Source organism: Salvelinus fontinalis, chromosome 1 (assembly GCF_029448725.1).
Source record: "Salvelinus fontinalis isolate EN_2023a chromosome 1, ASM2944872v1, whole genome shotgun sequence".
In the NCBI taxonomy this organism is placed as follows: domain Eukaryota; kingdom Metazoa; phylum Chordata; class Actinopteri; order Salmoniformes; family Salmonidae; genus Salvelinus; species Salvelinus fontinalis.
Genome location: NC_074665.1, coordinates 17,148,138 through 17,169,303, shown reverse-complemented (window position 1 = coordinate 17,169,303; position 21,166 = coordinate 17,148,138). Strand labels below are relative to the sequence as shown.

General features: G+C 43.2%; 1 protein-coding gene across 5 annotated transcripts in view; it reads left to right on the top strand.

The window, feature by feature from the left end:
• LOC129823493 (inactive ubiquitin carboxyl-terminal hydrolase 54-like) overlaps window positions 1-21,166 on the top strand; it is an 87,923-nt gene that overhangs the window by 50,588 nt on the left and 16,169 nt on the right. For 4 of the 5 annotated variants that reach the window (XM_055882328.1, XM_055882413.1, XM_055882487.1 and 1 more), the window contains exons 5-11: window positions 14,021-14,134; window positions 14,351-14,433; window positions 14,657-14,762; window positions 17,020-17,166; window positions 18,773-18,922; window positions 19,138-19,315; window positions 19,430-19,591. In XM_055882328.1, the coding sequence (XP_055738303.1) occupies window positions 14,021-14,134; window positions 14,351-14,433; window positions 14,657-14,762; window positions 17,020-17,166; window positions 18,773-18,922; window positions 19,138-19,315; window positions 19,430-19,591 (940 nt within the window). Of the gene's footprint in view, window positions 1-14,020; window positions 14,135-14,350; window positions 14,434-14,656; window positions 14,763-17,019; window positions 17,167-18,772; window positions 18,923-19,137; window positions 19,316-19,429; window positions 19,592-21,166 lie in introns of those variants that run through there. The other variant, XM_055882574.1, reaches the window with a different exon arrangement.

Below are 21,166 nucleotides of genomic sequence, written 5' to 3'. Positions count from 1 at the left end.
TATCAGTGTTTATCCCAGTGTGACAGTGTTTATCCCAGTGTGACAGTGTTTATCCCAGTGTGACAGTGTTTATACCAGTGTGATAGTGTTTATCCAAGTGTATCAGTGTTTATCCCAGTGTGACAGTGTTTATCCCAGTGTATCAGTGTTTATCCCAGTGTGACAGTGTTTATCCCAGTGTGACAGTGTTTATCCCAGTGTGATAGTGTTTATCCCATTGTATCAGTGTTTATCACAGTGTATCAGTGTTTATCCCAGTGTGACAGTGTTTATCCCAGTGTGATAGTGTTTATCCCAGTGTATCAGTGTTTATCCCAGTGTGACAGTGTTTATCACAGTGTATCAGTGTTTATCCCAGTGTGACAGTGTTTATCCCAGTGTGATAGTGTTTATCCCAGTGTATCAGTGTTTATCCCAGTGTATCAGTGTTTATCCCAGTGTGATAGTGTTTATCCCAGTGTGTCAGTGTTTATCCCAGTGTGATAGTGTTTATCCCAATGTATCAGTGTTTATCCCAGTGTATCAGTGTTTATCCCAGTGTGACAGTATTTATCCCAGTGTGACAGTGTTTATCACAGTGTATCAGTGTTTATCCCAGTGTGATAGTGTTTATCCCAGTGTATCAGTGTTTATCCCAGTGTGACAGTGTTTATCACAGTGTATCAGTGTTTATCACAGTGTATCAGTGTTTATCCCAGTGTGACAGTGTTTATCCCAGTGTGATAGTGTTTATCACAGTGTATCAGTGTTTATCCCAGTGTGACAGTGTTTATCCCAGTGTGACAGTGTTTATCCCAGTGTGACAGTGTTTATCCCAGTGTATCAGTGTTTATCCCAGTGTATCAGTGTTTATCACAGTGTATCAGTGTTAATCCCAGTGTATCAGTGTTTATCCGAGTGTATCAGTGTTTTTCCCAGTGTGATAGTGTTTATCCCAGTGTATCAGTATTTATCCCAGTGTGATAGTGTTTATCCCAGTGTATCAGTATTTATCCCAGTGTATTAGTGTTTATCCCAGTGTATCAGTATTTATCCCAGTGTATCAGTGTTTATCCCAGTGTATCAGTGTTTATCCCAGTGTGACAGTGTTTATACCAGTGTGATAGTGTTTATCCCAGTGTGATAGTGTTTATCCCAGTGTATCAGTGTTTATCCCAGTGTGATAGTGTTTATCCCAGTGTATCAGTGTTTATCCCAGTGTATCAGTGTTTATCCCAGTGTATCAGTGTTTATCCCAGTGTATCAGTGTTTATCCCAGTGTGACAGTGTTTATCCCAGTGTGACTGTGTGTATCCCAGTGTATCAGTGTTTATCCCAGTGTATCAGTGTTTATCCCAGTGTGACAGTGTTTATCCCAGTGTGACAGTGTTTATCCCAGTGTATCAGTGTTTATCCCAGTGTATCAGTGTTTATCCCAGTGTATCAGTGTTTATCCCAGTGTGATAGTGTTTATCCCAGTGTGTCAGTGTTTATCCCAGTGTGATAGTGTTTATCCCAATGTATCAGTGTTTATCCCAGTGTATCAGTGTTTATCCCAGTGTGACAGTGTTTATCCCAGTGTATCCATGTTTATCCCAGTGTGACAGTGTTTATCCCAGTGTATCAGTGTTTATCCCAGTGTGACAGTGTTTATCCCAGTGTGACAGTGTTTATACCAGTGTGATAGTGTTTATCCAAGTGTATCAGTGTTTATCCCAGTGTGACAGTGTTTATCCCAGTGTATCAGTGTTTATCCCAGTGTGACAGTGTTTATCCCAGTGTGACAGTGTTTATCCCAGTGTGACAGTGTTTATCCCAGTGTGACAGTGTTTATCCCAGTGTATCAGTGTTTATCACAGTGTATCAGTGTTAATCCCAGTGTATCAGTGTTTATCCCAGTGTATCAGTGTTTATCCCAGTGTGATAGTGTTTATCCCAGTGTATCAGTGTTTATCCCAGTGTATCAGTGTTTATCCCAGTGTATCAGTGTTTATCCCAGTGTATCAGTGTTTATCCCAGTGTGACAGTGTTTATCCCAGTGTATCAGTGTTTATCCCAGTGTATCAGTGTTTATCCCAGTGTATCAGTGTTTATCCCAGTGTGACAGTGTTTATCCCAGTGTGACAGTGTTTATCCCAGTGTATCAGTGTTTATCCCAGTGTGACAGTGTTTATCCCAGTGTGACAGTGTTTATCCCAGTGTATCAGTGTTTATCCCAGTGTATCAGTGTTTATCCCAGTGTGACAGTGTTTATCCCAGTGTGACAGTGTTTATCCCAGTGTATCAGTGTTTGTATCAGTGTTTATCCCAGTGTGACAGTGTTTATCCCAGTGTATCAGTGTTTATCCCAGTGTATCAGTGTTTATCCCAGTGAATCAGTGTTTATCCCAGTGTATCAGTGTTTATCCCAGTGTATCAGTGTTTATCCCAGTGTATCAGTGTTTATCCCAGTGTATCAGTGTTTATCCCAGTGTGACAGTGTTTATCCTAGTGTATCAGTGTTTATCCCAGTGTGACAGTGTTTATCCCAGTGTATCAGTGTTTATCCCAGTGTATCAGTGTTTATCCCAGTGTATCAGTGTTTATCCCAGTGTATCAGTGTTTATCCCAGTGTATCAGTGTTTATCCCAGTGTATCAGTGTTTATCCCAGTGTGACAGTGTTTATCCCAGTGTATCAGTGTTTATCCCAGTGTATCAGTGTTTATCCCAGTGTATCAGTGTTTATCCCAGTGTATCAGTGTTTATCCAAGTGTGACAGTGTTTATCCCAGTGTGACTGTGTGTATCCCAGTGTGACAGTGTTTATCCCAGTGTATCAGTGTTTATCCCAGTGTGATAGTGTTTATCCCAGTGTATCAGTGTTTATCCCAGTGTGATAGTGTTTATCCCTGTGTGTCAGTGTTTATCCCAGTGTGATAGTGTTTATCCCCGTGTGTCAGTGTTTATCCCAGTGTGACAGTGTTTATCACAGTGTGACAGTGTTTATCCCAGTGTATCAGTGTTTATCCCAGTGTATCAGTGTTTATCCCAGTGTATCAGTGTTTATCCAAGTGTGACAGTGTTTATCCCAGTGTGACTGTGTGTATCCCAGTGTGACAGTGTTTATCACAGTGTATCAGTGTTTATCCCAGTGTGATAGTGTTTATCCCAGTGTGTCAGTGTTTATCCCAGTGTGATAGTGTTTATCCCAATGTATCAGTGTTTATCCCAGTGTATCAGTGTTTATCCCAGTGTGACAGTATTTATCCCAGTGTGACAGTGTTTATCACAGTGTATCAGTGTTTATCCCAGTGTGATAGTGTTTATCCCAGTGTATCAGTGTTTATCCCAGTGTGACAGTGTTTATCACAGTGTATCAGTGTTTATCACAGTGTATCAGTGTTTATCCCAGTGTGACAGTGTTTATCCCAGTGTGATAGTGTTTATCACAGTGTATCAGTGTTTATCCCAGTGTGACAGTGTTTATCCCAGTGTGACAGTGTTTATCCCAGTGTGACAGTGTTTATCCCAGTGTATCAGTGTTTATCCCAGTGTATCAGTGTTTATCACAGTGTATCAGTGTTAATCCCAGTGTATCAGTGTTTATCCGAGTGTATCAGTGTTTTTCCCAGTGTGATAGTGTTTATCCCAGTGTATCAGTATTTATCCCAGTGTGATAGTGTTTATCCCAGTGTATCAGTATTTATCCCAGTGTATTAGTGTTTATCCCAGTGTATCAGTATTTATCCCAGTGTATCAGTGTTTATCCCAGTGTATCAGTGTTTATCCCAGTGTGACAGTGTTTATACCAGTGTGATAGTGTTTATCCCAGTGTGATAGTGTTTATCCCAGTGTATCAGTGTTTATCCCAGTGTGATAGTGTTTATCCCAGTGTATCAGTGTTTATCCCAGTGTATCAGTGTTTATCCCAGTGTATCAGTGTTTATCCCAGTGTGACAGTGTTTATCCCAGTGTGACTGTGTGTATCCCAGTGTATCAGTGTTTATCCCAGTGTGACAGTGTTTATCCCAGTGTGACAGTGTTTATCCCAGTGTGACAGTGTTTATCCCAGTGTGACAGTGTTTATCCCAGTGTGACAGTGTTTATCCCAGTGTATCAGTGTTTATCCCAGTGTATCAGTGTTTATCCCAGTGTATCAGTGTTTATCCCAGTGTGATAGTGTTTATCCCAGTGTGTCAGTGTTTATCCCAGTGTGATAGTGTTTATCCCAATGTATCAGTGTTTATCCCAGTGTATCAGTGTTTATCCCAGTGTGACAGTGTTTATCCCAGTGTATCCATGTTTATCCCAGTGTGACAGTGTTTATCCCAGTGTATCAGTGTTTATCCCAGTGTGACAGTGTTTATCCCAGTGTGACAGTGTTTATACCAGTGTGATAGTGTTTATCCCAGTGTGACAGTGTTTATCCCATTGTATCAGTGTTTATCCCAGTGTGACAGTGTTTATCCCAGTGTATCAGTGTTTATCCCAGTGTGACAGTGTTTATCCCAGTGTATCAGTGTTTATCCCAGTGTGACAGTGTTTATCCCAGTGTGACAGTGTTTATCCCAGTGTGACAGTGTTTATCCCAGTGTGACAGTGTTTATCCCAGTGTATCAGTGTTTATCACAGTGTATCAGTGTTAATCCCAGTGTATCAGTGTTTATCCCAGTGTATCAGTGTTTATCCCAGTGTGATAGTGTTTATCCCAGTGTATCAGTGTTTATCCCAGTGTATCAGTGTTTATCCCAGTGTATCAGTGTTTATCCCAGTGTATCAGTGTTTATCCCAGTGTGACAGTGTTTATCCCAGTGTATCAGTGTTTATCCCAGTGTATCAGTGTTTATCCCAGTGTATCAGTGTTTATCCCAGTGTGACAGTGTTTATCCCAGTGTGACAGTGTTTATCCCAGTGTATCAGTGTTTATCCCAGTGTGACAGTGTTTATCCCAGTGTGACAGTGTTTATCCCAGTGTATCAGTGTTTATCCCAGTGTATCAGTGTTTATCCCAGTGTGACAGTGTTTATCCCAGTGTGACAGTGTTTATCCCAGTGTATCAGTGTTTGTATCAGTGTTTATCCCAGTGTGACAGTGTTTATCCCAGTGTATCAGTGTTTATCCCAGTGTATCAGTGTTTTTCCCAGTGTATCAGTGTTTATCCCAGTGTATCAGTGTTTATCCCAGTGTATCAGTGTTTATCCCAGTGTATCAGTGTTTATCCCAGTGTATCAGTGTTTATCCCAGTGTGACAGTGTTTATCCTAGTGTATCAGTGTTTATCCCAGTGTGACAGTGTTTATCCCAGTGTATCAGTGTTTATCCCAGTGTATCAGTGTTTATCCCAGTGTATCAGTGTTTATCCCAGTGTATCAGTGTTTATCCCAGTGTATCAGTGTTTATCCCAGTGTATCAGTGTTTATCCCAGTGTGACAGTGTTTATCCCAGTGTATCAGTGTTTATCCCAGTGTATCAGTGTTTATCCCAGTGTATCAGTGTTTATCCCAGTGTATCAGTGTTTATCCCAGTGTATCAGTGTTTATCCAAGTGTGACAGTGTTTATCCCAGTGTGACTGTGTGTATCCCAGTGTGACAGTGTTTATCCCAGTGTATCAGTGTTTATCCCAGTGTGATAGTGTTTATCCCAGTGTATCAGTGTTTATCCCAGTGTGATAGTGTTTATCCCTGTGTGTCAGTGTTTATCCCAGTGTGATAGTGTTTATCCCCGTGTGTCAGTGTTTATCCCAGTGTGACAGTGTTTATCACAGTGTGACAGTGTTTATCCCAGTGTATCAGTGTTTATCCCAGTGTATCAGTGTTTATCCCAGTGTATCAGTGTTTATCCAAGTGTGACAGTGTTTATCCCAGTGTGACTGTGTGTATCCCAGTGTGACAGTGTTTATCCCAGTGTATCAGTGTTTATCCCAGTGTGATAGTGTTTATCCCAGTGTATCAGTGTTTATCCCAGTGTGATAGTGTTTATCCCAGTGTATCAGTGTTTATCCCAGTGTGACAGTGTTTATCCCAGTGTGACAGTGTTTATCCCAGTGTGACAGTGTTTATCCCAGTGTATCAGTGTTTATCCCAGTGTGTCAGTGTTTATCCCAGTGTGACAGTGTTTATCCCAGTGTGACAGTGTTTATCCCAGTGTATCAGTGTTTATCCCAGTGTGATAGTGTTTATCCCCGTGTGTCAGTGTTTATCCCAGTGTGACAGTGTTTATCCCAGTGTATCAGTGTTTATCCCCGTGTGTCAGTGTTTATCCCAGTGTGACAGTGTTTATCCCAGTGTGACAGTGTTTATCCCAGTGTATCAGTGTTTATCCCAGTGTGATAGTGTTTATCCCCGTGTGTCAGTGTTTATCCCAGTGTGACAGTGTTTATCCCAGTGTATCAGTGTTTATCCCAGTGTGATAGTGTTTATCCCTGTGTGTCAGTGTTTATCCCAGTGTGACAGTGTTTATCCCAGTGTGTCAGTGTTTATCCCAGTGTATCAGTGTTTATCCCAGTGTGACAGTGTTTATCCCAGTGTGACAGTGTTTATCCCAGTGTATCAGTGTTTATCCCAGTGTGACAGTGTTTATACCAGTGTGATAGTGTTTATCCCAGTGTATCAGTGTTTATCCCAGTGTATCAGTGTTTATCCCAGTGTATCAGTGTTTATCCCAGTGTATCAGTGTTTATCCCAGTGTATCAGTGTTTATCCCAGTGTGACAGTGTTTATCCCAGTGTATCAGTGTTTATCCCAGTTTATCAGTGTTTATCCCAGTGTATCAGTGTTTATCCCAGTGTGACAGTGTTTATCCCAGTGTATCAGTGTTTATCCCAGTGTATCAGTGTTTATCCAAGTGTGACAGTGTTTATCCCAGTGTGACTGTGTTTATCCCAGTGTGACAGTGTTTATACCAGTGTGATATTGTTTATCCCAGTGTATCAGTGTTTATCCCAGTGTGACAGTGTTTATCCCAGTGTATCAGTGTTTATCCCAGTGTGACAGTGTTTATCCCAGTGTGACAGTGTTTATCCCAGTGTATCAGTGTTTATCCCAGTGTATCAGTGTTTATCCCAGTGTGACAGTGTTTATCCCAGTGTGACAGTGTTTATCCCAGTGTGACAGTGTTTATCCCAGTGTATCAGTGTTTATCCCAGTGTGACAGTGTTTATACCAGTGTGATAGTGTTTATCCCAGTGTATCAGTGTTTATACCAGTGTGATAGTGTTTATCCCAGTGTATCAGTGTTTATCCCAGTGTGACAGTGTTTATACCAGTGTGATAGTGTTTATCCCAGTGTGACAGTGTTTATCCCAGTGTATCAGTGTTTATCCCAGTGTGACAGTGTTTATACCAGTGTGATATTGTTTATCCCAGTGTATCAGTGTTTATCCCAGTGTATCAGTGTTTATCCCAGTGTATCAGTGTTTATCCCAGTGTATCCGTGTTTCTCCCAGTGTGACAGTGTTTATCCCATTGTATCCGTGTTTATCCCAGTGTGACAGTGTTTATCCCAGTGTATCAGTGTTTATCCCAGTGTGACAGTGTTTATCCCAGTGTATCAGTGTTTATCCCAGTGTGACAGTGTTTATCCCAGTGTGACAGTGTTTATCCCAGTGTATCAGTGTTTATCCCAGTGTGACAGTGTTTATCCCAGTGTGACAGTGTTTATCCCAGTGTGATAGTGTTTATCCCAGTGTGATAGTGTTTATCCCAGTGTGACAGTGTTTATCCCAGTGTGACAGTGTTTATCCCAGTGTATCAGTGTTTATCCCAGTGTGACAGTGTTTATCCCAGTGTGACAGTGTTTATCCCAGTGTGATAGTGTTTATCCCAGTGTGATAGTGTTTATCCCAGTGTGACAGTGTTTATCCCAGTGTATCAGTGTTTATCCCAGTGTATCAGTGTTTATCCCAGTGTATCAGTGTTTATCCCAGTGTGACAGTGTTTATCCCAGTGTGACAGTGTTTATCCCAGTGTATCAGTGTTTATCCCAGTGTATCAGTGTTTATCCCAGTGTATCAGTGTTTATCCCAGTGTATCAGTGTTTATCCCAGTGTGACAGTGTTTATCCCAGTGTGACAGTGTTTATCCCAGTGTGGCAGTGTTTATCCCAGTGTATCACTGTTTATCCCAGTGTATCAGTGTTTATCCCAGTGTGACAGTGTTTATCCCAGTGTATCAGTGTTTATCCCAGTGTATCAGTGTTTATCCCAGTGTATCAGTGTTTATCCCAGTGTGACAGTGTTTATCCCAGTGTGACAGTGTTTATCCCAGTGTGACAGTGTTTATACCAGTGTGATATTGTTTATCCCAGTGTATCAGTGTTTATCCCAGTGTATCAGTGTTTATCCCAGTGTGACAGGGTTTATCCCAGTGTGACAGTGTTTATCCCAGTGTATCCGTGTTTATCCCAGTGTGACAGTGTTTATCCCAGTGTATCAGTGTTTATCCCAGTGTGACAGTGTTTATCCCAGTGTATCAGTGTTTATCCCAGTGTGACAGTGTTTATCCCAGTGTGACAGTGTTTTTCCCAGTGTATCAGTGTTTATCCCAGTGTATCAGTGTTTATCCCAGTGTATCAGTGTTTATCCCAGTGTATCAGTGTTTATCCCAGTGTGACAGTGTTTATCCCAGTGTATCAGTGTTTATCCCAGTGTATCAGTGTTTATCCCAGTGTATCAGTGTTTATCCCAGTGTGACAGTGTTTATCCCAGTGTGACAGTGTTTATCCCAGTGTATCAGTGTTTATCCCAGTGTGACAGTGTTTATCCCAGTGTGACAGTGTTTATCCCAGTGTATCAGTGTTTATCCCAGTGTATCAGTGTTTATCCCAGTGTGACAGTGTTTATCCCAGTGTGACAGTGTTTATCCCAGTGTATCAGTGTTTGTATCAGTGTTTATCCCAGTGTGACAGTGTTTATCCCAGTGTATCAGTGTTTATCCCAGTGTATCAGTGTTTATCCCAGTGTATCAGTGTTTATCCCAGTGTATCAGTGTTTATCCCAGTGTATCAGTGTTTATCCCAGTGTATCAGTGTTTATCCCAGTGTATCAGTGTTTATCCCAGTGTGACAGTGTTTATCCTAGTGTATCAGTGTTTATCCCAGTGTGACAGTGTTTATCCCAGTGTATCAGTGTTTATCCCAGTGTATCAGTGTTTATCCCAGTGTATCAGTGTTTATCCCAGTGTATCAGTGTTTATCCCAGTGTATCAGTGTTTATCCCAGTGTATCAGTGTTTATCCCAGTGTGACAGTGTTTATCCCAGTGTATCAGTGTTTATCCCAGTGTATCAGTGTTTATCCCAGTGTATCAGTGTTTATCCCAGTGTATCAGTGTTTATCCCAGTGTATCAGTGTTTATCCAAGTGTGACAGTGTTTATCCCAGTGTGACTGTGTGTATCCCAGTGTGACAGTGTTTATCCCAGTGTATCAGTGTTTATCCCAGTGTGATAGTGTTTATCCCAGTGTATCAGTGTTTATCCCAGTGTGATAGTGTTTATCCCTGTGTGTCAGTGTTTATCCCAGTGTGATAGTGTTTATCCCCGTGTGTCAGTGTTTATCCCAGTGTGACAGTGTTTATCACAGTGTGACAGTGTTTATCCCAGTGTATCAGTGTTTATCCCAGTGTATCAGTGTTTATCCCAGTGTATCAGTGTTTATCCAAGTGTGACAGTGTTTATCCCAGTGTGACTGTGTGTATCCCAGTGTGACAGTGTTTATCCCAGTGTATCAGTGTTTATCCCAGTGTGATAGTGTTTATCCCAGTGTATCAGTGTTTATCCCAGTGTGATAGTGTTTATCCCAGTGTATCAGTGTTTATCCCAGTGTGACAGTGTTTATCCCAGTGTGACAGTGTTTATCCCAGTGTGACAGTGTTTATCCCAGTGTATCAGTGTTTATCCCAGTGTGTCAGTGTTTATCCCAGTGTGACAGTGTTTATCCCAGTGTGACAGTGTTTATCCCAGTGTATCAGTGTTTATCCCAGTGTGATAGTGTTTATCCCCGTGTGTCAGTGTTTATCCCAGTGTGACAGTGTTTATCCCAGTGTATCAGTGTTTATCCCCGTGTGTCAGTGTTTATCCCAGTGTGACAGTGTTTATCCCAGTGTGACAGTGTTTATCCCAGTGTATCAGTGTTTATCCCAGTGTGATAGTGTTTATCCCCGTGTGTCAGTGTTTATCCCAGTGTGACAGTGTTTATCCCAGTGTATCAGTGTTTATCCCAGTGTGATAGTGTTTATCCCTGTGTGTCAGTGTTTATCCCAGTGTGACAGTGTTTATCCCAGTGTGTCAGTGTTTATCCCAGTGTATCAGTGTTTATCCCAGTGTGACAGTGTTTATCCCAGTGTGACAGTGTTTATCCCAGTGTATCAGTGTTTATCCCAGTGTGACAGTGTTTATACCAGTGTGATAGTGTTTATCCCAGTGTATCAGTGTTTATCCCAGTGTATCAGTGTTTATCCCAGTGTATCAGTGTTTATCCCAGTGTATCAGTGTTTATCCCAGTGTATCAGTGTTTATCCCAGTGTGACAGTGTTTATCCCAGTGTATCAGTGTTTATCCCAGTTTATCAGTGTTTATCCCAGTGTATCAGTGTTTATCCCAGTGTGACAGTGTTTATCCCAGTGTATCAGTGTTTATCCCAGTGTATCAGTGTTTATCCAAGTGTGACAGTGTTTATCCCAGTGTGACTGTGTTTATCCCAGTGTGACAGTGTTTATACCAGTGTGATATTGTTTATCCCAGTGTATCAGTGTTTATCCCAGTGTGACAGTGTTTATCCCAGTGTATCAGTGTTTATCCCAGTGTGACAGTGTTTATCCCAGTGTGACAGTGTTTATCCCAGTGTATCAGTGTTTATCCCAGTGTATCAGTGTTTATCCCAGTGTGACAGTGTTTATCCCAGTGTGACAGTGTTTATCCCAGTGTGACAGTGTTTATCCCAGTGTATCAGTGTTTATCCCAGTGTGACAGTGTTTATACCAGTGTGATAGTGTTTATCCCAGTGTATCAGTGTTTATACCAGTGTGATAGTGTTTATCCCAGTGTATCAGTGTTTATCCCAGTGTGACAGTGTTTATACCAGTGTGATAGTGTTTATCCCAGTGTGACAGTGTTTATCCCAGTGTATCAGTGTTTATCCCAGTGTGACAGTGTTTATACCAGTGTGATATTGTTTATCCCAGTGTATCAGTGTTTATCCCAGTGTATCAGTGTTTATCCCAGTGTATCAGTGTTTATCCCAGTGTATCCGTGTTTCTCCCAGTGTGACAGTGTTTATCCCATTGTATCCGTGTTTATCCCAGTGTGACAGTGTTTATCCCAGTGTATCAGTGTTTATCCCAGTGTGACAGTGTTTATCCCAGTGTATCAGTGTTTATCCCAGTGTGACAGTGTTTATCCCAGTGTGACAGTGTTTATCCCAGTGTATCAGTGTTTATCCCAGTGTGACAGTGTTTATCCCAGTGTGACAGTGTTTATCCCAGTGTGATAGTGTTTATCCCAGTGTGATAGTGTTTATCCCAGTGTGACAGTGTTTATCCCAGTGTGACAGTGTTTATCCCAGTGTATCAGTGTTTATCCCAGTGTGACAGTGTTTATCCCAGTGTGACAGTGTTTATCCCAGTGTGATAGTGTTTATCCCAGTGTGATAGTGTTTATCCCAGTGTGACAGTGTTTATCCCAGTGTATCAGTGTTTATCCCAGTGTATCAGTGTTTATCCCAGTGTATCAGTGTTTATCCCAGTGTGACAGTGTTTATCCCAGTGTGACAGTGTTTATCCCAGTGTATCAGTGTTTATCCCAGTGTATCAGTGTTTATCCCAGTGTATCAGTGTTTATCCCAGTGTATCAGTGTTTATCCCAGTGTGACAGTGTTTATCCCAGTGTGACAGTGTTTATCCCAGTGTGGCAGTGTTTATCCCAGTGTATCACTGTTTATCCCAGTGTATCAGTGTTTATCCCAGTGTGACAGTGTTTATCCCAGTGTATCAGTGTTTATCCCAGTGTATCAGTGTTTATCCCAGTGTATCAGTGTTTATCCCAGTGTGACAGTGTTTATCCCAGTGTGACAGTGTTTATCCCAGTGTGACAGTGTTTATACCAGTGTGATATTGTTTATCCCAGTGTATCAGTGTTTATCCCAGTGTATCAGTGTTTATCCCAGTGTGACAGGGTTTATCCCAGTGTGACAGTGTTTATCCCAGTGTATCCGTGTTTATCCCAGTGTGACAGTGTTTATCCCAGTGTATCAGTGTTTATCCCAGTGTGACAGTGTTTATCCCAGTGTATCAGTGTTTATCCCAGTGTGACAGTGTTTATCCCAGTGTGACAGTGTTTATCCCAGTGTATCAGTGTTTATCCCAGTGTGACAGTGTTTATCCCAGTGTGACAGTGTTTATCCCAGTGTATCAGTGTTTATCCCAGTGTATATGTGTTTATCCCAGTGTATCAGTGTTTATCCCAGTGTGACAGTGTTTATCCCAGTGTGACAGTGTTTATCCCAGTGTATCAGTGTTTATCCCAGTGTATCAGTGTTTATCCCAGTGTATCAGTGTTTATCCCAGTGTATCAGTGTTTATCCCAGTGTGACAGTGTTTATCCCAGTGTATCAGTGTTTATCCCAGTGTATCAGTGTTTATCCCAGTGTATCAGTGTTTATCCCAGTGTATCAGTGTTTATCCCAGTGTGACAGTGTTTATCCCAGTGTATCAGTGTTTATCCCAGTGTATCAGTGTTTATCCCAGTGTGACAGTGTTTATCCCAGTGTGACAGTGTTTATCCCAGTGTGGCAGTGTTTATCCCAGTGTATCAGTGTTTATCCCAGTGTATCAGTGTTTATCCCAGAGGGATAGAGGCTATCCTAAACCATCACATTGCCTCCACCATGCTTTACAGATGGCGTCAAGCACTTCTCTCCTTTAGCATCTTTTCATTTTTTTCTGCGTCTCACAAATGTTCTTTTTTGTGATCTGAACACCTTTGTCTGTAGATTTGTCTGTCCATAACACTTTTCCTAGAATCTTCCTCTGTGTTCTTTTGGCCATCTTAAATTTTATTTTTATTTTCCAGTCTGAGATTTGGCTTTTTCTTTGCAACTCTGCCTAGAAAGCCAGTCCCGGAGTTGCCTCTTCACTGTTGACGTTGAGACTGGTGTTTTGCGGGTACTATTTAATGAAGCTGCCAGTTGAGGACTTGTGAGGCGTCTATTTCTCAAACTAGACACTCAAATTTACTTGTCCTCTTTCTCAGTTGTGCACCGGGGCCTCCCACTCCTCTTTCTATTCTGGTTAGAGACAGTTTGCGCTGTTCTGTGAAGCGAGTAGTACACAGCGTTTTATGAGATCTTCAGTTTCTTGGCAATTTCTTGCATGGAATAGCCTTCATTTCTCAGAACAAGACTAGATTGACGAGTTTCAGAAGAAAGTTATTTGTTTCTGGCCATTTTGAGCCTGTAATCGAACCCACAAATGCTGATGCTCCAGATACTCAACTAGTCTAAAGAAGGCCAGTTGTATTGCTTCTTTAATCAGCACAACGGTTTTCAGTGGTGCTAACATAATTACAATGATAATTACAATAATGATCAATTAGCCTTTTAAATTGATAAACTTGGATTAGCTAATACAATGTACCATTGGAACACAGGAGTGATGGTTGCTGATAATGGGCCTCTGTACGCCTATGTAGATATTCCATTAAAAATCAGCAGTTTCCAGCTAAAATAGTCATTTAGCAACATTAACAATGTCTACACTGTATTTCTGATCAATTTGATGTTATTTTAATGGACAAAAAATGAGCTTTTCTTTCAAAACAGGGACATTTCTAATTGACTCCAAACTTTTGAACATTAGTGTAGATGCTGCATCCACAATCACACACACACACACACACACACACACACACACACACACACACACACACGCACACGCACACGCACACGCACACACGCACACACACACACACCTCTCAATTGTGTGTGTGTGTGTGTGTATGTGTGTGTGTGTGTGTGTGTGTGTATGTGTGTGTGTGTGTGTGTGTGTGTGTGTGTGTGTGTGTGTGTGTTACAGGAAAACCTGCTGATGCGTATCCATTTCCACATCAGCGCAGAGACCAGAGAGGACATCTGTACGGCTAAACACTGTATACCACACCAGAAGTTTGCCATGACGCTGTTCGAACAGGTGGGACACTAAGCCACTTCATTACCACATTCATAGGGATTTTCTATGAACAATTGTGGCATTAATGGATCAATAAAGTGTTGGACAGAAGAGACAACCAGTCGACGCCGAGGTCCCTGAGAACTGGGGCTAAACATCAGATGTGTTACTGCACCCAGGCCGGCCCTTGGTGGATAAGAGGACGTCTTTCTAATGTATTTTGTTTGTGTTTGTCAGTGTGTGTGCAGTAGTTGTGGAGCCTCATCGGACCCCCTTCCCTTCATTCAGATGGTTCACTACATCTCTACCACGTCCCTCTGGTAACACCAGGCATGTCTGTGCGTGTAGCATGTGTAGTGTGTGCACGTGTGTGCACGTGTGTGTGTGTTTACTACAATGTTCGCATTCGCATGTGTGTATAGTCCATTGTGTGTTCCTGAGGATGTGAGTGTATGTGTATGTGTGTGTGTGTGTGTATAGTCCACTGTGTGTTCTTAAGGATGTGTGTGTATAGTCCAGTGTGTGTGTGTGTCCCTGCTGCAGTAACCAGGCGGTGAGGATGTTAGAGTGTAGAGAGAAGCCCACCCCCAACATGTTTGGAGAGCTGCTCCGCAACGCCAGCAACATGGGAGACCTACGCAACTGCCCGGTGAGTTGTACAGGCACACACACACACACACACACACACACACACACACACACACACACACACACACACACACACACACACACACACACACATACACACACACTGCGCACACACACATACACACACACTGCGCACACACACACACACACACACACACACACACACACACACATACACACACACACACACACACACACACACACACACACACACACACACACACACACACACACACACACACACACACACACACACACACACACACACACACTCATGCACTGGTGAACACACATTGACAGCTCTTTAAACTGTGCTTGCATGCAGGTGTGTGTGTGTGTGTGTGTGTGTGTGTGTGTGTGTGTGTGTGTGTGCGCAGTGTGTGTGTATGTGTGTGTGTGTGTGTGTGTGTGTGTGTGTGTGTGTGTGTGTGTGTGTGTGTGTGTGTGTGTGTGTGTGTGTGTGTGTGTGTGTGTGCGCAGTGTGCAGTGTGCGGTGTGCAGTGTTGTTCTGCTGCCACATGGTAAAAAGCTGTGTGTGTGTGATGGTGAATAGAGCCAGGGCTGATCCACACACCCAGCCCTCTCTGCCAGAGTACCCACACAATGGACCTCTTCTCTGGGCAGAGCCTGGCAGCCGACCCCCTCTCCAGCCCCCCAGCATCCCAGCTAGTCACACCACCATGTTATTGTGAGGCTGAGAGGATCCGTTTGCTCTGTGCTGCTACAGTACTGCCTGTGATAGCGTTGGCCCTAAGCTACAGTATGTCCCTTGGGTTAGCTGTGTGTTTGTCCCATATCCCCACACCCAGTGTGTGTCAATAACAGGAATGGGTCTGTGTGTTGCTATGAGAGTGTGTGTCCCTTTCTCAGAACCAGGTCGTCCTGGCGTAATCCCTTCCTGTCAGTACCAGTGCCAGCCCGGACCTACCCCCTTCCCACAAGGGGAGTGTGTGTGTGTGTGTGTGTGTGTGTGTGTGTGTGTGTGTGTGTGTGTGTGTGTGTGTGTGTGTGTGTGTGTGTGTGTGTGTGTGTGTGTGTGTGTGTGTGTTCTGGCACTCTCTCTGGTTGTAAGGGGTGTGTGTGTGTTTGTGTGTTCTGCCAGCTCTGTGGTGGGTCGTGAGTCAGTGGAAGGGTCTAACTCAGAAAACTACCCCCCCCCCCCCCCTCTCAATTCAATTCAAAGGGTTTTATTGGCATGGGAAACATATGTTTACATTGTCAAAAGCAAGTCAAACAGATATCAAACGAAAGTGAAATAACCATTACACGTTTCAAAGGAATAGACACATTTCAAATGTCATATTATGGCTATGTACATTTAATGATGTGCAAATAGCTAGAGTACAAAAGAGAATGTTTTGGAATTCTTTGTGGGTCTGTGTAATCTGAGGGAAATATGTGTCTCTAATATGGCCATACATTTGGCAGGAGGTTAGGAAGTGCAGCTCAGTTTCCACCTAGTCTTCTCTTGAGATAGCAAGGCTATGCTCATTGAGTCTATACATAGTCAAAGCTTTCCTTAAATTTGGGTCAGTCACACTGGTCAGGTATTCTGCCATTGTGTACTCTCTATTTAGAGCCAAATAGCATTCTAGTTTGCTCTGTTTTTTTGTTAATTCTTTCCAATGTGTCAAGTAATTATCTTTTTCTTATCTTACGATTTGGTTTTGTCTAATTGTGTTGCTGTCCTGGGGCTCTGTGGGGTCTGTTTGTGTTTGTGAACAGAGCCCCAGGACCAGCTTGCTTAGGGGACTCTTCTCCAGGTTCATCTCTCTGTAGGTGATGGCTTTGTTATGGAAGGTTTGGGAATCGCTTCCTTTTAGGTGGTTGTAGAATTTAACGGCTCTTTTCTGGATTTCTATAATTAGCGGGTATCGGCCTAATTCTGCTCTGCATGCATTCTGTGGTATTTTACGTTGTACACAGAGGATATTTTTGCAGAATTCTGCATTCAGATTCTCAATGTTTGTCCCATTTTGTGAGTTCTTAGTTGGTGAGTTAACCCCAGACCTCACAACCATAAAGTGCAATGGGTTCTATATATCCCTCTCTCTCCCACTCTCTCAATTTTCAATTCAATTCAAAGGAGCTTTATTGACATGGGAAACATATGTTTAAATTGAAACATTTTCTCTCTGTCTCTCTCTCTCTCTTTCTCTCTCTCAGATTCCAAATCAGTTTCCTTTCAATAATCATTGAAACCGTTCTTCTTCTCTTTTAATATTTGTTTTTGTTTCTGTTTTCCTATCTGCCTGCAGAATAACTGTGGGGAGGTGTTGCGTATTCGCCGTGTGTTGATGAACTCTCCAGAGATAGTGTCCATCGGCCTGGTGTGGGACTCAGACCACTCTGACCTAGCTGAGGACGTCATTCACAGCCTGGGCACCTGTCTACACCTGGGGGATGTAAGACACGTACACACACACACACACACACACACACACACACACACACACACACACACACACACACACACACACACACACACACACACACACACACACACACACACACACACGTTTGCACATATCCGCATGCACGCAGGTATTTACACACAATGATTAACCTTAGCCAATGCTTTAGCTCAGTAGGCAAATGTGGTCTTGACTCGCTTCGATTAGCTCGATAACATGCCTCACACCTCTTCTATTCTTCTCTTCCTCTCTTCTTCTCTCTCCTTTTATCCTCGATTACATCGGATTTCTCTCTCTCAATCACTCGCTCCTTCTCTCTCTCCTTCTCTCTCTCCCCTTCTCTTTCTCTCTCCTTCTCTCTCTCCCCTTCTTTCTCTCCCCCCTTCTCTTTCTCTCTCTCCTTCTTTCTCTCCCCCTTCTTTCTCTCTCCCCTTCTCTTTCTCTCTCCTCTCTCTCTCTCTCTCTCTCTCTTTCTCTCCCCTCTCTCTTTCTCTCTCCTTGTCTCTCTCTTTCTCCTCTCTCTCTTTCTCTCCTTCTCTCTCTCTACCCTTCTTTCTCTCTCCCCTTCTCTTTCTCTCTCCTCTCTCTCTCCCCTCTCTCTTTCTCTCTCCTCTCTCTCTTTCTCTCTCCTCTCTCTCTTTCTCTCCTTCTCTCTCTCTCCCCTTCTTTCTCTCTCCCCTTCTCTTTCTCTCTCCTCTCTCTCTCTCTTTCTCTCCCTTCTCTCTTTCTCTCTCCTCTCTCTCTTTCTCTCTCCTCCCTCTCTTTCTCTCATTCTCTCTCTCTCCCATTCTTTCTCTCTCCCCTTCTTTCTCTCTCCCCTTCTCTTTCTCTCTCCTCTCTCTCTCTTTCTCTCCCCTCTCTCTTTCTCTCTCCTCTCTCTCTTTCTCTCTCCTCTCTCTCTTTCTTTCCTTCTCTCTCTCTCTCCTTCTCTCTCTCTCCCATTCTTTCTCTCTCCCCTTCTCTTTCTCTCTCCTCTCTCTCCCCTCTCTCTTTCTCTCTCCTCTCTCTCTTTCTCTCTCCTCTCTCTTTCTCTCCTACTCTCTCTCTCCCCTTCTTTCTCTCTCCGCTTCTCTTTCTCTCTCCTTCTTTCTCTCTCCCCTTCTTTCTCTCTCCCCTTCTCTTTCTCTCTCCTCTCTCTCTCTCTTTCTCTCTCCTCTCTCTCTTTCTCTCTCCTCTCTCTCTTTCTCTCCTTCTCTCTCTCTCTCCTTCTCTCTCTCTCTCCTTCTCTCTCTCTCCCATTCTTTCTCTCTCCCCTTCTCTTTCTCTCTCCTCTCTCTCCCCTCTCTCTTTCTCTCTCCTCTCTCTCTTTCTCTCTCCTCTCTCTTTCTCTCCTTCTCTCTCTCTCCCCTTCTTTCTCTCGCCCCTTCTCTTTCTCTCCTTCTCTCTCTCTCCCCTTCTTTCTCTCTCCCCTTCTCTTTCTCTCTCCTCTCTCTCTCTCTTTCTCTCCCCTCTCTCTTTCCCTCTCCTCTCTCTCTTTCTCTCCTTGTCTCTCTCTCCCCTCTCTCTCTCTCCCTCCTTCTCTCTCCCCTCTCTCTCTCTCCTTCCTTCTCTCTCTCTCCCTTCGTCCTTCTCTCTCCCCCTCTGCCTTCCCCCCTAGTTGTTTTACCGTGTGACAGAGGAGAGGGCTCGTCAGGCCGAGCTGTACCTGGTTGGTATGGTGTGTTACTATGGCAAACACTACTCCACATTCTTCTTCCAGACTAAGATACGGAAGTGGATGTACTTCGACGACGCTCATGTCAAAGAGGTGAGTCAGTGACTGAGTGTTTGAGTGACACTCAGTTAGTTAGTTGAAATGTGTGTTATTTAGAATCTAGCTTCATAGAGGATAGAATGAACGAATATAATGAATAGATACTTTATTGTGCATTTGGTTAGAATATAAAGGAATCTTCCCTGGAGGGGGTTATGTGGCTTGCTCAATAGTACAACAGTAGATATGTGGGTGTGTTATCTCTATAGATCGGTCCTAAGTGGAAGGACGTGGTGGCACGCTGTATAAAGGGTCACTACCAGCCTCTATTGCTGCTCTATGCTGACCCCCGGGGGACGCCGGTGGTATCACAGGACATCTCCCTCTCTAACCCCCAGCTGGACCTGCTGCACTGCAGCAAGGCAGGATATGAGAGCGAGGACTCTGGTAACTTTTAACCCCTAACCTCTGACTTCTAAACCCTGACCCTCACCCCAAAACCTCCTAACCCTAAAGCTCTCTCTTCTATTCTCTCTCTCCCTTCTTCCCTCTCTCTCTCAGGACGGGAACCCTCCATATCCAGTGATACCCGTACAGATTCCTCTGACAGCTCCAGCCACCGAGCATCTCGAAATCGCCCTCTCCGCCAGTCCAACAAAACGCAGACCATCGTTGTCGGTAACCATGACAACAGTGCACCGCTACACAGTGCAGTTGCAGCAGGTGATTAACATAATGTGTGTTACAACACCACCAGTTGTTCAGGTATGTTAGTGCTGGGCTATAACAAAAGCCTGCACACATTCTATAGTCCCCCAGGATCAGAGTCGGAGAACCGTAAACACCAGTGGCGGTCAGGGCCGTTTCTTAGGATTGTTTTCCATGAACATGGCCTTATTTCTATTCCAGCATGTTGGATGACTGTCATTCATATTCTATTCACCCAGCTCAATGTAACATTGATTCAGACTACTACAGGATACTCTGATGTTCCCTATACCCACCATGAGGTTGCTACAACCTAGCCTACGAATGAAAGTTTACAACGTAGGTGCACACAGGTCGAGAGACAGATTTGAGATGACAGACAGTGACACATGAACAGACAGTGACACATTTAATATCGCCTGGCACACTCTTGCCTGCATCTAGCTGATCTACGGTGTAGTCATTAGTCCAACAGTTGCAAACAAGAGTTTCTATTTGACAAATTCGGGAATTTTTTTCTCAGTTTTGTTTGCTTCCGTTTAAGAAACGTTTTTTTTTTAACAGAATCAGCATTCCGCCCCTGATACACCCCTGATCATAGCAGCCTTTCTGTATTCATTCTAGCCTCTATTCACTCTCCTCCTCTCACCTCTTCCCTTCGTTTGTGGACTTCAATGAACAACACATCAGCTGTATGTGACCAGGCGAAAAAAAACTTTCCAAGCCAAACACACAGCCTACCTCATTGTCCACATATTAGCTAAAGTAACGTCCTAGTCAACATAGCTAATAGAACTAACACGTTAGTAAACCCGCTACAATCATGCAGTAACATTACAGTGTACAGTCAGTAAGCAGTTACACCGGCGGGCCTCGGTGGCAATAAATTAGTCAAACCAACAGCTTCCCTTGACCTGGAAGAGTTCCAGTGTTGTGTTGGATAGTCATCGCCAGCTAGCTAACACAGCATCCCTCTTTTTAAGCAGGGTGTTTCAGTAGGCGAAACTAGCTAGCTGCATTTGCCAGCTAAGTAAGTGAAACTGAAAGTGATTTTTTTTTTAATTAAAAAAATCTCTCTCTCTCTCTTGCGTCTCCTTAAATTTGGAAGAACTTAATTTGTTGGAAACTGTTCAGCTATTGTCTTTCTCTTTCTCTACTCAGCACATTTTATGCACTGCAGTGCTAGCTAGCTGTAGCTCATGCTTTCAGTACTAGATTCATTCTCTGATCCTTTGATTGGTTAGACAACATGTCAGTTCATGGTGTTACCCACAGAGTGCCTTTGAGGCTACTGTAGACCTTCATTGCCAAACAGTATATTTTAATCAATTATTTGGTGACGTGAATATATTTAGTATAGTTTTTCAATGTTTTACCATTTTAATTTTTATGAAATTCCCTGAGGTGGATGGTCCTCCCACTCATCCTCTGAGGAGCCTCCACTGGTAAACTATCTAACCACCCTCTCTCGCTTTTTGTCTCTTTCTCTCCAATACCTCTCTCTCTCCCTCCCTCACACTCTTTCTCTCGTCGCTCTCTCTCTCCCTCCCTCACACTCTTTCTCTCTCGCTCTCTCTCGCTCTCTCTCGC